The following is a 17,503-nucleotide window of genomic DNA, read 5'->3' as shown; positions in this document are numbered from 1 at the left end:
TTGTTGCACTAGTTAGGGGAACTAAGATCTTAAGGAGAGTGACAAGTGGCATGACTCACACCTACCGATTCCTTAAGTTTCTCCACGTATTTTTAGGTTCGTAACTCTATATTTGGTGGTTGAATTGGCCGTCATCAGCCTTGGTTTGTCTATGGTTCAGATAAGTATTCTATCCTCTTTATTTACATGTGATGTCATGTATGCTTTGGAAGAATTTTTCCTGCAATATATTATGAGAGAATCAAGTCTATCATTAAACATGATCAAATTGGTATTGAAGTTCAAATTTTTTTTGGGAAAGGGAGGGGATAGGTAGGCCCCAAGGAGACTTGAACTTACAACCTCTTAACTGTGAGATGTTGATCCTTGCCAACTAAGCTACCCCCTTGGAGTTAATGAAGTTCAAACAAAGGGAAAAGAATTAGTCATAAAGCTTGGGTACAACATGAGGTTGTTGCAATATACTCTCCCTCTATTGTGGATATTTGGGAATTGAATCGGCCGGAATCGGTCCATAAACCCTAAAACCGGCCTTCAGATCCGAAAACTCAGTGATTCTAGGGAGTCATCGCATGAATCAGCCAACTGTGAATCAGCCAACTGGGCCTATTCCCTATTTTTTGAACTGTCATTCCAACATAGCCTTATAAACACCGCGGTAAAAAGCAGTCATAAAACACGGGGAGTAGAGCTGTGGAAGTAGAACACTGGAACTTGACCAGCAGCAGCAGCGGCAGGTGAGAGGCCATATGGAGGAGGAAATGGCGGAAGCGTTACCGGCTCGAAAGATGGAAAAGAAGGCGTACGAACAGCTGGAAGAGAGTCGAACTTCAATGGAGGAGATCGTAGCGAAGATGCTGTTTGTAAAGAAGGAAGGGAAACCTAAATCGGAACTCAGGGAGCTCGTCACTCAGATGTCTCTCCACTTTGTCAATCTTCGTCAGGTTCCCAAGTTATCAGAATTCCCATTATTTCTTTTGCAATTCCGTCTCTCGATCTCCCTGATATTCATGTCTAATGTAACTAGTGACTAAGTTACTCTACGGTCATAGCCATCAATATTTTTTTAAGAAACTAGTGGAAATCGTAGTTTCCGGACGGAGGAATCCTCCCGAGCTTTGAAGAAGACGTCGAATAGGCGGGATCTCAAATGTCGTCAACTGAGAGAAGCAAATTTATTATTTCGCCAATTTGATACCTTCCTTACTACAAGTCTTAAAGGGTTTTAAATGTGTCCGTGGACGGGTTTTAATAGGGTTTGTAAACGAAAAAATAAAGATCAAGTTCTGCCCTTTCCTTCCATGGAGGCTAGATTAGTAGGGACTAGGGACCCCATGTTGCGTTTAGCGTTTATTTATTTAATGGTTACATTGAGTATCAGCTAGATCAATGTCCAATTGGGATTCCTTCTGAATGAATAGAAACCATTGCTATCAATTGGGACCGCATGATTGTTGCTGTTTCTGGTTTTGGTCATAAAGTGAAGGACGGGAAGACTACATGAGGATGATTGGATGATGGGAGCAAAAAGAGATTCTTTTGAATCGACCCTGGAAGCTAGAGTTAGTGGGGCTATATTGAAGTTTGCTGGTAGTTCTGATGATAATCTCTACCAGACTAATGGTGGTGGGCTGCGGTGGCATGTCCTTGGGGCTGATAAAACAATGCTTAGAGTAACCCCCCCCCTCCCCTTCTCTTCTCCCTGTTTATCTGTGTGTGCACATGTCACTTGGGCAGTTTTGATAATCTTAGTCAGACTAATGGTAGTGTTGCCATGTCCTTGGGGTAGATCAAGTTTAAAAATCCAGGAGGACAAAGCAAATTGCATGTGAGGAATAATTTCTAATGAAGAATTAAATATCTAGTCAGTTCAGAATTTGTCATGAAAGATAAATTTTATTTGCAATGAACTTGATTTGGTTGGGCAATGGGGAAAAATGTAAGAATGGGAAGGATGATAGGAGTGGAAAACTTGGTAAACGTATACTCAAAATTCTATTCTATTTGAATACCCAACAATGAGCTGGTCATCAGCCATTATTTTTGAGATTCAGGTGTGAAGACTATACTGGGCATACACTTGGAATACGATCGAATGAGCAAGAGATGGAAGAATGCTCCTTTTTATTCCAGTCCTCAAACAAACCTTGGTTAGAGGTGAAGGTGGTGATGAAAGAATTTGGAAGGAGGACAGCAGAGGCAAATTTCTGTCAAGTCTTTCTAATAGATTTTCTCACCTGCCAGTTCGGAGAAATATTCCACTCAAACTGAGTTGGAGAAAACCAGTTCTAATGAGAGTTCAACCTTTATTAAAGTGTTGACTTGTTAAGGAAAGAGTACACATTTGGCTAAGACATTTATGATCCATGAGGGAGTGGAGGAGAATATGGATAATTTATTCATACACTACAAAGTGGTGCGAGATACTGGAATGCTTGGCTTCACCTTGTGAGGCTCAAGGGTGAAGTGGGGGTTATCTCTGGTGGTGTGAGAAACAAATTCTTTAATGGACCTCTATCATTTGGTAGGTGATGTAGTTTTTGATGGATTCTAATACTCATTGCAGTTTCTTAGGGATATTTAAAGAAAGAATCTTATAGACATTTGAAGGGAAAGACAGGTCCTTAGGATTTGTGTGTATATTTTCTTGCTTGTACTAAATTGGATATCAACCCATAACAACATTTTTGATGTGCACCTAGAATCAAGTGGCATTTTTGACACATATTTTGTGAACTTAATTTTTTTGTACTCACTGCATGTATCTTTTTATAGGAGAGACACATTTATTTAGTGCAGAGTTTTTACTGAAATTTATATGCAAACTAATTGACAAAGAAAAATTAAGCTTACATTAGGGGTTTTAAAATGCTCTTGGCAAATTCTGTTTAGGCTGTTTCAACTTATAAGGCTATTCATGTGATTTAATTTGATATTTGGGCATTTACAGGGTTATTGGGACTGGAACTTTTTAAAAATTTCTTAAACCAAAACAACACTGATGAGTTGAATTCATCCATAAATAGCTCATTTATCTTCATCTCTAGAAAAACTAAGTTGTATGCTTACTGTTTTTTGTTCCTTTCACCTTCTTTAAGTTTAGGGAAAAAGAGCACCTAATGCCATCTTCTGCTTCTGAATGATTTTCTTTTTCTTTCTTCAACAAATAAATATAGCATTGAAAAAGATGTTTAATTGTTGTGAGTATTTGATGACTTAGCAAAGTCTAGGGCTCAAGATTATTGGTCAATTAGTTGGTTGTACTCCAAATTGAGCGTGAGGTCACATGTTTGAACCTAGCTTGTTCTCCAAAAGAGAAGGGGGAAGAAACTAAGTGCAAGTTTAAAATCTAAATCTTTTAAACTTGCACTTACTAACATCTGCAAGTACAAGATGCACTTAGGGGCATTGGTGCAGGTATGTGCAGATGCTTGCCCACTTATCAGGGAAAAAGGAATAGAAAGAAACACTGGTAGACATTTGGTCTCATGCATGGCATGTTTGGTTGGTTCCATTGTTTTATTTTAAATACATAATTTTTACCTTGTTTTCATGAGTCCAAACATATTTGAGAATTAACCTTTTATTTCCCTGTCTAATCTGCCTTCCCAAGCTCATTTACCCCTAGTCCTTACAACCTTTATTAATGAATTCATGAAAGAAAGTTTTGGAACTGGATATATGTTCTTAAGTATCCTTCTTTGTGACATAGTTGTCAAGGTGTTGACTAGGCGCCGCCTAAGCGTCCAGGTGCTTTGGTCGACTTGGGCGCCTTGGTCGCCTTGCTTCTTTACCCTCTCCACTGCCTTGGGTCGCCTAACTGCCGTGACAACTATGCTTTGTGAGAGATTTGGTGTTCCAATGTTATCCATCCTGTCCAGTACTCCAGTCAGCCTGCATAGTCTCAATAAAACTTCTTGTCGAATGTGGATTGTTCATAAACTTCTGACGGAACAGACACTTATATCCCATCTTTCTTCTAAGAGGGATGTCTGTTCAACTCTTATATTTCTGCCATATGCTTTTGTGGCCTTTGTTTTCTACCATTTTGTGCCATGCAGTTCTGTTGATTAATGCATTAATCAGAATGTAAAGGCTGATTTTCTTCATCTTATAGTTCCTTACAGCCTTCTTTGACCAAACAATTTTTCTTGTAGATAAATCGTTCCATCTTGCTAGAAGAAGATCGTGTAAAAGCGGAAACAGAACGTGCCAAACCACCTGTAGACTTTACTACCCTGCAGCTTCACAACTTGTTATATGAAAAAAATCACTATTTGAAGGCCATAAAGGCTTGCAAAGATTTCAAGTCGAAGCATCCAGATATTGAACTTGTACCCGAGGAAGAGTTTTTCAGTAGTGGGCCTGAAGATATTAAAGGAACTGTGATGTCAAATGACAGTTCTCATAATCTCATGCTACAGAGGCTCAATTTCGAGCTTTTTCAGGTAACTTGAGTAAATGAGTACATAAAGCTTATTCAAGCAGTAACAATACCTTGGAAGTTTAACTTCCTTCGATATTTAAGAAGGTAGTGATTTTCAATTAGTTGACAGGTCAGATAATGCACTTACAAAGTCTATGTAATGAATATTAATTTTTGTTTTCTCTTGCCTGCAGACACTAACTTGTAGAAACTATGTACTTTAATTTGATGCATATCTATGTACCTAGATTTTTTTGTTGCCTGAATATACCTGATCATTAAATATGTGATGGGTATCGTGGAAGCTGACTAGCTGTTTTTAGTCTGGGGTTCACTGGATTTTATTGGTCCCATTTAGGAGTTTTCAAGCTAAAAGGTGAACACATCTGATACCTGAGTTGATTATAGAAGATGTGTGGCCTTATCAAGTGATTATGGTGCAGTTGCAGTAGCATGGCAGGACCAGAATGACCCACTTTGAAGACAGAATCCAAGATGTAACCAGTCCAAAGGGGCTTGGTAGATGGATAGTTATTTTCTTTATTGGGATAGATAATGTGTAATCTTTTATTTAATTATTTTGTGAGGAAGTTGGATACATAGGGATTTGCTTAAGATTAGTTTCCATATTAAGTTGGATTTCTTTTATTTATATGCAAGCACATACAATGGATTTGAATGGAAGATTTGAGTTGAAGTTGGGTTGTGAGTAGCGTGTGGCCAGTTTGGTTGATTCCCCTCTCGTTACTCCTTCCTTTTCCTTTGCCCTGAGGAACGAACTCATTCCTTCTCTCTTTCTCTCTCTCTCTCATTCTTAATCTCTCTTTCATATTCACTTTCCTTATTTTGTTTGTTGTTCTTATTGGGCAATAACCCTCCTTTCTTGGGCGATAACCCTAGAATACCAGATCTGAGAGTGCCTTCTGTTGTGAGAATCGACTGCAACAAGAACCTGGTTCTCCTTCTTCCGCTAGGTTCAACCTTCTTTGGTTAACACCCCCCCCGGAATCACTTGTTGTTCGGGTGCCTTTTAGTTGATTATCATTTATCAGAGACCTAACTATGAGGATCTTTCGCCTGAAACTTCAGGCCAGTCCTTGGGCGTATGAAGGAGTTCTTCCCTTCAAGGTAACTGCTGTTTCGGTGTTTCCGCCTCCCTGTCTAAATCTCGAGGCTGAGTTTCTTCTATGACGAGCAGAGCTGATGTAGTTCAAAGAAAGAAGAAGAGAAGAGGGGCCAGCAAGCCTACCTCATCGAGCAGCCCAGTTTGGGTCCTTGTGGTTGAGCTTGGTCCACTTAATGGGCCAGATTTAAGCCCATCATTTAGTCCTTTTAAGTAGTCCATGCATGGGGGCCTATTTGCTAGTTTACAACAACAACAACAACTACTCAGCCTTATTATCCCAACTAAATGGGGTTGGCTACATGGATCCTTGCCCTCCAATAAGCTCTATTCTAGGTCATACTACAAGGCCAAGCTATGCATGTCTTTCCTCATCACTTCTCCTAAAGGTCATTTCTGCCCTTGGCTCTTTTAGTTCGTTCAATTTGAAACAAATCCCTCCTCCGTATTGGAGCATCCAAAGGCCTCCGTTGAACATTGCCACCTCAAACGATTTTCTCGTAGCTTATCATGTATCGGAGCTACTCCCAAATCAGCTTTAATACGACCATTAGTTACTTTATCCATCCTAGTTTTGCCATTCATCCATCTCAGCATCCTCCTCATCTCCGCAACACTGAGTTTATCTATATGATGCTTCTTAACTTATAAAATTTTTCTTTTAAGTGTTAAAGGAATACGCCGATCACACAACACTCTGAACACAACTCTCCACTTCGTCCATCCTATTTTAATTCTCTGTTAAACATCATCCTCTTATCACCTTCTTTATCTATGATTGAGCCCAGATACCTAAAATAATCGCTTTACAGAATCTCCCTCTTATCAATTTTCACCACCTCATTATCTGTCCTAGTGTAACCAATGTTACACACCATAGACTCTGTCTTCGCTCTACTTATCTTAAATCTTAAAACCTTTTGATTCAAAAGTTGATCTCCATAACTCCAACTTGGCGTTAATCCCTGCTTTTGTCTCATCCACCAAAACAATATCATCAGCAAAAAGCATACGACAAGGAACCTCATCTTGAATGTCTCTGGTTAAATCATCCATGATAAGCGCAAACAAATAAGGGCTTAAAGCTGATCCTTGATGTAATCCAATTCTAATTGGGAATTCTCTATCTTGGCCCCCCATAGTTCTTAGTTTCTTACACTTGTCACCGGACCATCATACATTTCTTTAATAATGCCCACATATTTACTTAATACTTCTCTTCTCTAGTACTTGCCAGATTAACTCTCTAGGGACTCTATCATAAGCTTTTCCTAGGTCAATAAAGACCATATAGAGATCCTTCTTGCAATTTCTAAATCTTTCCATGAGTCTCCTAAACAATTAAATAGTTTCTGTCGTGGATCTTCCTGGCATAAAACCAAATTGGTTCCCTGTAATGGTAGTTTCTTGTCTCAGGTGGATTTCAATAACCCTCTCCCATAATTTCATAGTATGACTCATTAGTTTTACACCTCTATAGTTATTACAGCTCTGAATGCCACCTTTATTTATGTAGATTGGAACCACGATGCTTCTCCCATCATCCTCTTTATCATCTTCTTTATTTATGGTTGAGCCCAGATACCTAAAATAATCGCTTTGCAGAATCTCACTCATCAATTTTCACCACCTCATTATCTGTCCTAGTGTAATCAATGTTACACACCATATACTCCGTCTTCATTTATCTGTCTTAGTGTAATCAATGTTACACACCATATACTCCGTCTTCATTCTATTTATCTTAAATCTTAAAACATTTTGATTCAAGAGTTGATCTCCATAACTCCAACTTGGCGTTAATCCCTGCTTTTGTCTCATCCACCAAAACAATATCATCAGCAAAAAGAATAGACTAAGGAACCTCATCTTGAATGTCTCTGGTTAAATCATCCATGATAAGTGCAAACAAATAAGGGTGCAAAGCTGATCCTTGATGTAACCCAGTTTTAATGGGAATTCTCTACCTTGGCCCCCCATAGTTCTTACACTTGTCACCGCATCATCATACATTTCTTTAATAATGTCCACATATTTATTTAATACTTCTCTTCTCTAGTATTTGCCAGATTAACTCTCTAGGGACTCTATCATAAGCTTTTTCTAGGTCAATAAAGACCATATAGAGATCCTTCTTGCAATCTCTAAATCTTTCAATGAGTCTCCTAAGCAAGTAAATAGCTTCTGTCGTGGATCTTCCTGGCATAAAACCAAATTGGTTCCCCATAATGGTAGTTTCTTGTCTCAGGTGGGTTTCAATAACCCTCCCCCATAATTTCATAGTATGACTCATTAGTTTTACGCTTCTATAGTTATTGCAGCTCTGAATGTCACCTTTATGTATGTAGATTGGAATCACAATGCTTCTCCTCCATTCATTTGGCGTTTTCCTTGTGCTCATAATCTTAATAAACAACTTGGTTAGCCAAGATAAACCTCATATTCCTAAGCTCTTCCACACTTCTATTGGGACCTCATTTGGGCCTTGTGCCTTGCCTACTTTCATCTTAAAGCTTCTTTTACTTCAGACACCCTAATTTTTCGTATATATCTGCGACATGTGTTGTCTTGATGGGTAATGCAATCTTCTGGAACACTAATACTCGAAGTGTCTTCATTTAGTAGGCTGCAGAAATAACCTTATCATCTCATCTTAATGTCCTCATCCCTTATTTGTACTTTACCATCTTCACTTTTAATATATCTAAAATGATCGAGATCTTCACTTTTAATGTCTAAAATGGTCGAGATCTCTACTCTTCCTTTCCCTTACTTTAACCATCAGATTGATGGCATATATTAGGTTCTAAAGTTTGGCCTTGAGTTCGATTCTGTCTGTTGGATTACCTTGGGTTTGATAATGTTAATCCAATTATTGAGTGGATGTTCTGTTGTTAATTTGATGGGGAGTGGTTTTGTTGATGTGAAGTTACAGCTAGGTTACTAATTCTGAAACCTAGTTTCTATTTTTGTTGATCATACAATATCTCTCCATCCTGCTGTTGGTTGGGATAAACTTTTGGGGTATTGAAGACCCTAGGGAGACCTAATAGTATTGTTAATTTGGGGCTGATCAGACTTATCGTTTGGGAGATATCATCAGTTTACTTTGCTGGTTGTTTCCATGTATGATTCTGCCTGTGGGACAATTTTGAAACCTGCAAAGATGTTAGCTTGAATCCACCACCAGGCTTGCTTTAGGATATCCACTTCATTAAAGATTTCACTCCCTCTGATGCCTAGTCCTTTCACACTACCTTGCAACCTCTACCCAACTTGCTTGATGCGCCTGAAGTTACAGAATACCTTAATCTTGATTTGACTGTTTGATTTGATAGAAAGAAAAACCCTCAGAGATAGGAAGATCGGCATAGCCAGTAGAAGAAAGAAAAAATCTTTCTAAACAAAGCATGCAGTCCTTGATGGACAATGTTGTAGAAGTAAGAACAAGGCTCAAATGTTGATTGACAGATCTGCATCTGCATCTCTAAGGATGAGCAAATGTTTTTTTTCAGGGTAGGATCATCATGTCAAAATTTTTCTTGTCTCATATTATATTCCTCATGATATCTGTTTGATGCTGCAAATCAACCATACACATGTTTGAAAACTAGAATCAGCTGGGTTGACCAGTTCAGTGATGAGAAATGTGTGCTCATTGGAATACTCGTTCTAATGGAGAGCTAGATAGTGGAGACTGCAGTAGATTTGTTGGCAAAAATTGGAGCTTTTCTAAATTCTTTAAGGCCATATCTAGGGCAGTGGATGTGGGATAGTGGCGTGGTTGGTGTGTCCTCTTATAACTTTTGAGGTGGCAGGCCTATTATTTGATTGAATAAAATCTGCTATTAATAAAAAAGTTTTGGTAAGTTTGCATATATTGAAGCTACATATATTGCTGCTAGCACATGCCAAATTGTGTTACATGCTTTAATTTTTTTTTTCTCATTCGGCCTTTTGAATGGGTGCCTAATATATTCTTTTTGGTCTTTGTGCATCTTGGTCAGAGATTGATTGCAAAATTTTCTTATTTTGATATTAGTGGAGCCTTTAGAAACGAATCATGATTCTATTATATATATATTTTTTTCATTCTGGCTATGGTTAATTAGTATGTTTCTTTGCCTTTGAAACAGCGAAAAGAACTCTGCAAACTTCATGAGAAACTGGAGCAGCACAAGAAAAATCTTCTGGAGACCATTGCAAATCGCAAGAAGTTCTTGTCAAGTCTCCCTTCACACTTGAAGTCTCTTAAGAAAGCATCCTTGCCAGTGCAGCATCAGCTTGGTGTCCTGCATACAAAGAAATTGAAGCAGCACCATTCGGCAGAATTACTTCCACCTCCTCTCTATGTGATTTACTCCCAGTTATTGGCTCAGAAGGAAGCTTTTGGAGAGAACGTTGATATGGAGATAGTAGGAAGTATGAAGGATGCTCAGGCTTTTGCCCACCAGCAGGCAACTAAGGATGCTGGTAATTCACTACCACCTCAAATATACAGCTGGTCCTGTAAATGACGATTAAATTTTCTGACTCTTTTTTGCTAGAAGTTTGAGTGTTTTTTTTAAATTTTGTTAGTGCACACAAGCCTTTCAGAATCTCTCCAACTGTTCTTTCCTTTTCTCCAAGTATAGAATTGATAGTAACACCCAATGGTAGGTGATTTACCATGTGGGTTCTCGTCTAACATTTTTTTGACTATTTCATTGAATCATTCAACTTATTTGTTTGACTCTGCTATAAAAAAAAAGGGTGTATCCAGTGCATGAGGCTCTCGCCACTGCAGGGTCTGGGGATGATCATAGTGTACACACCCTTACCCCCGCATCGCAGAGACGCTGTTTCCTGACTCCTACCCGCGACCACTAGGTCACAATCAAGCAACCTTACCATTGTGCCAAGTCCCGCCTCTTTGACTCTGCTATCAACCTATCCATATGTCTTGAAAACTCCAGATCTTGTCATAGTTTTGAACATCAATTAATTTTATGTCCATGGACCAGGCACTTCAACGAACACAGACACCTATAGGTTGGAAGATGATGCACCTGATGAGGATGATGATGGCCAGAGAAGAAGAAAGAGACCGAAGAAGGTTCCTGGCAGGGAGAGCCTGGAACAAGCTGGAATCTATCAATCCCATCCTCTTAAAATCATCCTCCATATATACGATGAGGAGGTTTCCGAATCCAAGCCATCAAAACTGATCAGTCTTAAGTTTGAATACTTGCTGAAGTTGAATGTTGTATGTGTTGGGATTGAAGGGTCCCATGAAGGACCAGAGACAAACATCTTATGTAACTTATTCCCCAATGACGCTGGCATTGAGCTTCCTCACCAGGTAATGATATTCGCTTGTGCACGTCATAAGATATCTTCATGTATGGACGGATGTATCTGTTCTTTCCCTCTGACTATTACAATTTGTGGTTGATATGACGCAGTCTGCTAAGCTCATTGCTGGTGATGCTGTTACATTTGATGAAAAGAGGATCTCTTGTCCATATACATGGGCCCAACATTTGGCAGGAATTGATTTCTTGCCAGAGGCTTCTCCTCTGCTTACTAGCTCCGAAATTCCAAGCAGTGAAACAGTTAAAAGTGCTTCAGTTATTTCTGGCCTGTCTCTTTACCGCCAGCAGAATCGGGTACATACAGTTGTGCAGAGAATTCGCTCTCGGAAAAAGGCTCAGATGGCTCTTGCGTGAGTCACTGCTCTGTATAACTTGGAGTCTTGGACAGTTGAGAAATCTAATAGACTAAATTTCTCAGGGGTACAGCAAAGTACTGCAACAATCAGGACATAGGCCGTTTTAGTCGTCTTTGGTGCTGAGGATTTTTTTTAGAAAAATTTTCATGATGTGTGGTTTTATTGTTGTTTCATTTTAGTTGGGACTTTGGATATGATGTGCCTTTTTATTCTAATGGTTTTTTCTTTTTAAATGGTGTTAATTTTATGAGTCTAGTGTTTCTTTTGCCCATGTGGTAAGGTATGAGTTAATTTGAAAGTTCAAAATATTCTTTTGGCTTACAGGGTACAGCTTGATTTTTTAATGAAGCTTAAATGGCCTCCATTGACTTATGAAAATGTTCCGTGGGCCTCGCATAATCCTTTGTGCAATTTGCAAAGCTGGTCATCTGTGGGGCCCTCACCTCATCAGGTTTCTTCTTTGCCTGCTGTTGCTCTGGAACAAGTTGCAGAGCCTTTGGACCTTGATACCGAGGGAAGATCTGGCACACTGAGGGAAGAGATGGAGAGTGCAAGGGAAGATGGGGAATTACCAGCTGTTGTTCAGGTTCCAACCATCATAAATGACACTAAGCTCCCAGATGCTAAGACCCCTGTATCAAAAGTGACTGATGTTGAGCATTCTAGACGCCTGATTTTGCTTTCCAAGAGTGTTGTTCCTACTTTTAAAAAAACAAAATCTCTTAGTTTCCAGAAAATTGACGAGGATTTAGAACTCACCCTGGATGATGAGAGTGATCTGGATGAGGCTTCACAGTTTGAGCGAGAGCCAGAAAGTGCAGCTAATATTGGATGCCATAAGATGGTTTCATGGGAGGACTATGGAGTAAAAGAGTTCTGCTTGGTTTTAAACAGGAAAATAGGAAAAACTGAGAGGGCTATAAATTTAGAAGCCAAGGTAGCTAAATTTATCTCTTTCTGTTTGTATTCTATCATTGCATCCGGTATTTTAACCCTTGTCTTTTTCTTAAATGTCAGGTCAAGATCAGCATGGAATATCCTCTAAGGCCTCCTGTTTTTACTCTTGCATTGTATAGTGCTCTTCCAGGAGAAAGTTCTTATGAGAGGAATGATTCTGAATGGTTCAATGAACTCCGTGCCATGGAGGCAGAGGTAAATCTGTTTTCTCCTTAATGACTAAATCCTACTTATCTGAATATGGTTGTTATTTCATTGCATTAAATTGGTCAGCTTATTCAAATCTATATGGAATGGTGATATCTCCACTCCTGTTTTATACCGTCACTTATTGTTTTTGTCAAGTTGCCAAATTCCCTTGAGTGTTCCATTCTATGTAACAAGAAGATTTATTATTATTATTTTTTTTCATGAAAAGGGAGTCCAATTTTTCAAATTTGTGCTAAGCCAGATGCCCCTTATCCAACTTGGACATTGACACTGACACTTGTGTTGCTTTTTTTTTTCCCTGACAGAAATTAGCTTATCAAACACCATGTATCAGTGTCCTTGTTCCATAGGTTTCATTTAATAATTTCCACCCTTAATGTGTAGACCCCCTGGTTTATTTTTGTTGAATCATATAAGTGGAATGCCACAACAACAACAACAACAACAACAACTAACAACTAAACCTTATCTCAACTAAATGGGGTCGGGTTCATGGATCCGAGAAAAGCCAAAAACGATAAACAAGTACAAATAAAGGAGCACAGCAACATCAACAACTCTTCAGTGGTTACCCACCTAAATGGGGTCGGCTACATGGATCCTTGCCTTCCAGTCAGCTCTATTCGAGGTCGTACTTTAAACAAGACCTAAACTATGCATGCCTTTCCTCACTATTTCTCCTAGGGTCATTTTTGGCCTGGCCATACCTCTTTTGGTTCCTTCACTCTGGATCAGATCACTCCTCCGTACTGGGGCATCCCAAGGCCTCCTTTGAACATGGCCATGCCACCTCAAATGCCTTTTTTGCAGCTTATCGTTTATTAGGGCAACTCCCATCTCAGCTCTAATATGGTCATTGCTTACTTTATCCTTCCTAGTTTTACTACACATCCGTCTCAACTTCCTCATCTCTGCTACACTTAGTTTATCTATATCACGTTTCCTAACTGCCCAACATTCTGCCCCGTACATCATATCCGGTCGTATGATGGTCCTATAAAATTTTCCTTTGAGTTTTAGAGGGATACGATAATCACACTCCACTCTGGACGCACCTTTCCACTTCATCCATCCTACTTTAATTTTGTGTGAAACATCATCCTCTATACCACCTTCTTTATTTATGATTGACCCTAGATATCTAAAATAATCACTTTGAGGTCTCTCTCTCTCTCTAATATTCACCATTTCATTATCTTCATGGGGCAAAAATTGCACACCATATACTCTGTCTTCGATCGAATTATATTAAAACCTCGTGATTCCAAGGTTGATCTCTATAACTCCAACTTGGCGTTAATCCCTGTTTTTGTCTCATCCAGCAAAACAATATCATTAGCAAAAAGCATATACCACTACACCTCATCTTGAATGTTCCTCGTTAGCTCATCCATGATAAGTGCAATGCCAATTTTAGTTGTGGGAGCATTCTCAAATTTTTTTTCATCTTTTTTGGAATATGAAAAACTCTTACTCAAGACTGGAAGGCAACCAAAAATTCTTTATGTTTTTTTTCTGTATTTTGTTTTTTAGTTTCCTTCTTTGATGGGTTCATGTTTTCCCTGTTGTATTCCAGGTCAATCTTCACATTCTTAAGATGCTGCCTTGTGATTATGAAAACAACATCTTGGCTCATCAAGTGTGTTGTCTTGTGATGCTGTTTGACTTCTTCATGGATGAGGAATCCCCATGTTCTCAAACGAGGAAGGGTACTTCAGTGGTTGATGTTGGTTTGTGCAAGCCAGTTAGTGGAACAATGCTTTCTAGATCTTTTAGAGGAAGAGATAGAAGGAAGATGGTCTCTTGGAAAGACGCACAATGCACTCTTGGCTATCCTTGTTAGAGCACAGATCAAGGTGTCCAAAGTTGGCCATGCCTGCGCCGCTCTTATGGTTCCAAACTAGATCAGATTAAGATGATCTTATATGAGCCCTATTTGTCTTATCCTCTCACCATGCAGCTCCGGTTTGGTTTATTTTTCTCAGGATAATTGAAGCTAACATAATTCAGGTGTATTCTTCCCTCCTCAACAAACCCCCCAGGGAAAACAGAAAAGGGAAAAAAATAGAAGTTATTAAGGTTCAATCTGTCAGTAACCCCGTAGGAAATGAGACTCGTATTTTGCTTTTGACAATTTTTGCAATTCAGTAACGGTTTGTTTCCATATGCAAAGAAATGATTTCAATTTGCTTTTTCTGTAGCATGAGTAAATATTGTCCTCTGTCTTTAATAATAGTGGGACCAAGTTAGTTTCATCTCGTGGATTTATGAAATGACTGTTTTCCTCCTCTTAATTAACCTAAAATGGCACAAAAGCATCCATTTTGAGTTATCACATACCACGTATAAAAGCAGCTTACTGCATAAACATTGATAATAATCTAAGGTCCCCAAATCAAGAATTTTTTATTTCAAAGGTGCACGTTTGTTGAGATTCCTACTTGCCCTTGTATCTCAGCTTTCCCTACTGGTTGCATGCCACTCATTCGCATGTTTGCTTACCAATCAGTCTTGTGCCTCACTGTAGAGAGAGCTTATGCAGGCTCTACTGATTTCAGGCAGCTTTGATGGCTCAAGTTTAATGATCTTTAAAAGTTGGTGCAACTTGTGGAGAGTAATGACTTGGGCACGTTTGGGTGAAGTTGGTGTCAACTCTAAGCACAGTAGAAGATCTTTCAGTCTAAACTCAAGCATCCATGTGAACCCAAATTATTTAAGTGTTGTTTCAACAGGCCCATAGTGTTCTGGGTTGTGGCAATTCTCTTTGGACCGTACAATTGGTGAACCACTGAAATTCTGGTAATGGCAAGGATTAATCATACTGAGTACTAGTTCATTAACAAGAAACATCGAGGTGATGGATGTTTTAAACCTCGATCATTGGCTTTTTGTGTGAAAACTACGTTTCTCTTTGGCTAATTTCTTCCCAATCCTTGTCATCACCAGTTCCTTCCCTGGAGTTTTGCACAATTAAACAAAATAAACAAAACGTTAGCTTTGAACTCCTTTAGGAAATTGACACCTTAAGTCTGTTTGTTTTCATCGAAGTTCTAATATGAATAAAATTTTCTTTTTCAGTTGATCCTGCTTCTTAAATTCGTTGGCCTTTACAATTTCAGATTCAACTGGCAACCAAAGCTCCTGCTGGCAGATTCAGAAACTTCTTTATGGGTCTCATCAACTAATTAAAGTTGTGCAGTTGTAGCAATGACGAGGCACAGAATAATCAACCACATAAAGATGTGGTAAGCGCTTCGTTGATCAGGTGGTAGGTAGAAACAAGATGTTTTTTGGTAACAAATGGAAAATCACTCGTGCTCTTTAGAAAATTCTTAATGAAAAGCATGTGGATATGTTTTAGCCACCAATCACTTGATATGGATTAATGCCTTCAGGGGCAAGACTCTTTGGAAGATGTCTAGGGAGACCAACCGCTATGCACATCAAGAGAGTTTTCCTCTGTTGGAGATGCTGAGAAAGGTGAGGGACTTCTGTTGGTACATTGGGCCCTATCATTGGGGTTAGATTTCAAGCAGTGACAAGAACGCGAAGTGGAAATCAATCGACAGAGATGTTAACCATGAACTCATGCCCCCCAAAAAGAAACTCAACCCAATTTAACACATGACATTCCAGAACGTCAGGACTTCAAATTGGAGAGTAATCAATGTCTTTTAAGGAAAAGGGCAGTGGTCATGCAACAAACTCCAGATCTTGGAAGCAAAAAAGACTACAAAGCAAGGCATTCCCTCAGCATTTCAGAAGCTGTTCATCTACACTGGTTACACTGTACACCTTGCTTTATGGGTCAACTGCAGGTTTCTCGGGATGAGTGGAAGATTGCTTCCGCACACACCATCATAAAACTAGCAAAGATTCTGTACTTGTGGAGAAATAACCATATTAAATTCTTCACCGAGTACACAGCACCTCGGCCTACCAATCCCCATGCAGAAAGAACCCAATCCAAGCGCTGGGTTAGAGTTAGAGTCTGCACCCTTGCTGTATATCTTTGTTCTATTTCACCCACATATCAATCAAATTCCGGAGACGAGGTAAAAAAAAATGTCACATAGTTCATAAGCTTATTTGGTAACTTTGAGGCAGTAGATTCTGAACGACCATATGGTGCAATCAATTCTTGAAAGTTACGTTCCACTGAATAAAGGAACATCTTCAAATCTCAGCATATTGGTAAACATAATGAACCTGGATTCCCAACCTAAATTGAAGACACCATGAGCTCAACAGTCAGATAAAAGCACCTCCACTTCATAAGTTTATTGAATCAGAAGAACGGCAACACATGAAAATGTCAAGATCCACCAATCTGATGATATTACAAAGATTAACCAGTGGAGTGACTGCCGAAAGACCCCCCTTCCCAATTAAAAAAATAAAATAAAAAAAACAGAGATCCTGATGGAGAGCTAGTTAGCATGCATCTCACACATGATCAGGGATGCCCAGTCTAGAGGCATGATGTAACAAGAGAAGAAGCTGGGTTATGACGATAAGTGGTTGGTTGATGCGTTCTGATGTAGCATTAAACTGCAGCTGCTGCACCACAAAGTTTGCTTCCTACACTACCTAACTCAATCAACAGAGAAGCAAGATGAAACTGTACTAATGGGGAAGTTTAACCAACAAGATATTACTACTCTCAACTCAATATACAGCACACCACTCCTTTCCGTTCTATATGTACAGCTAACTACCCTCGATATAATAGTAACATTTCAAGCAGATTTCCAGTACACAGACCAATCCTTGAACTTTAGTGAACGGCCTCACTCTGCACATTGAGGTTGTTGGATCACAGTCCCAATCTTTCAACTCTACCAAGGGCCAGTCTGTGTCCTTCTCAAGCATAGCTTCTTGGGTATTCTTTGCTGATTCATCTTCTCCAAGATCTGTGGGAAGCAAAGAAACTAAATTAGGGAAAAAAAATCCAGCCACTTGCTCCACTGAACATACCAATCGGAAGGCACAAATTTTGATCCATCCTCAATTAATTAGTGATGGAAGGTTACAAGGATAAAATAAGGTAGTCTTCCAACTAAATATCAAATAAGAT

The 17,503-nt window shown here is 39.1% G+C and overlaps 2 protein-coding genes across 3 annotated transcripts in view; one reads left to right on the top strand and one right to left on the bottom strand.

Annotated features, from left to right (window-relative positions):
• The first annotated feature begins 674 nt into the window (after positions 1–674).
• Positions 675–14,375, top strand: LOC122658492 (THO complex subunit 5B-like). Its single transcript, XM_043853478.1, has 8 exons — positions 675–944; positions 4,158–4,448; positions 9,686–10,022; positions 10,553–10,890; positions 10,994–11,253; positions 11,584–12,196; positions 12,277–12,411; positions 14,003–14,375. The coding sequence occupies exons 1-8, from the start codon at positions 750–752 to the stop codon at positions 14,267–14,269; spliced, it is 2,436 nt and encodes an 811-aa protein (XP_043709413.1). The 5' UTR covers positions 675–749; the 3' UTR covers positions 14,270–14,375.
• Positions 14,376–16,938: 2,563 nt separating this feature from the next.
• The window catches only part of LOC122659637 (bZIP transcription factor TRAB1-like), a 9,057-nt gene continuing 8,492 nt past the window's right edge, over positions 16,939–17,503 (bottom strand). For both annotated transcript variants that reach the window (XM_043854732.1, XM_043854733.1), the window contains one exon: positions 16,939–17,339. In XM_043854732.1, the coding sequence (XP_043710667.1) occupies positions 17,324–17,339 (16 nt within the window). In that variant the 3' untranslated portion in view covers positions 16,939–17,323. The remainder of the gene's footprint in view (positions 17,340–17,503) is intronic.

This window comes from Telopea speciosissima, chromosome 4, assembly GCF_018873765.1.
Source record: "Telopea speciosissima isolate NSW1024214 ecotype Mountain lineage chromosome 4, Tspe_v1, whole genome shotgun sequence".
Taxonomy (NCBI): Eukaryota; Viridiplantae; Streptophyta; class Magnoliopsida; order Proteales; family Proteaceae; genus Telopea; species Telopea speciosissima.
The sequence above is the reverse complement of the archived record's forward strand: the minus strand, read 5'-3'. Positions and strand labels throughout refer to the sequence as shown.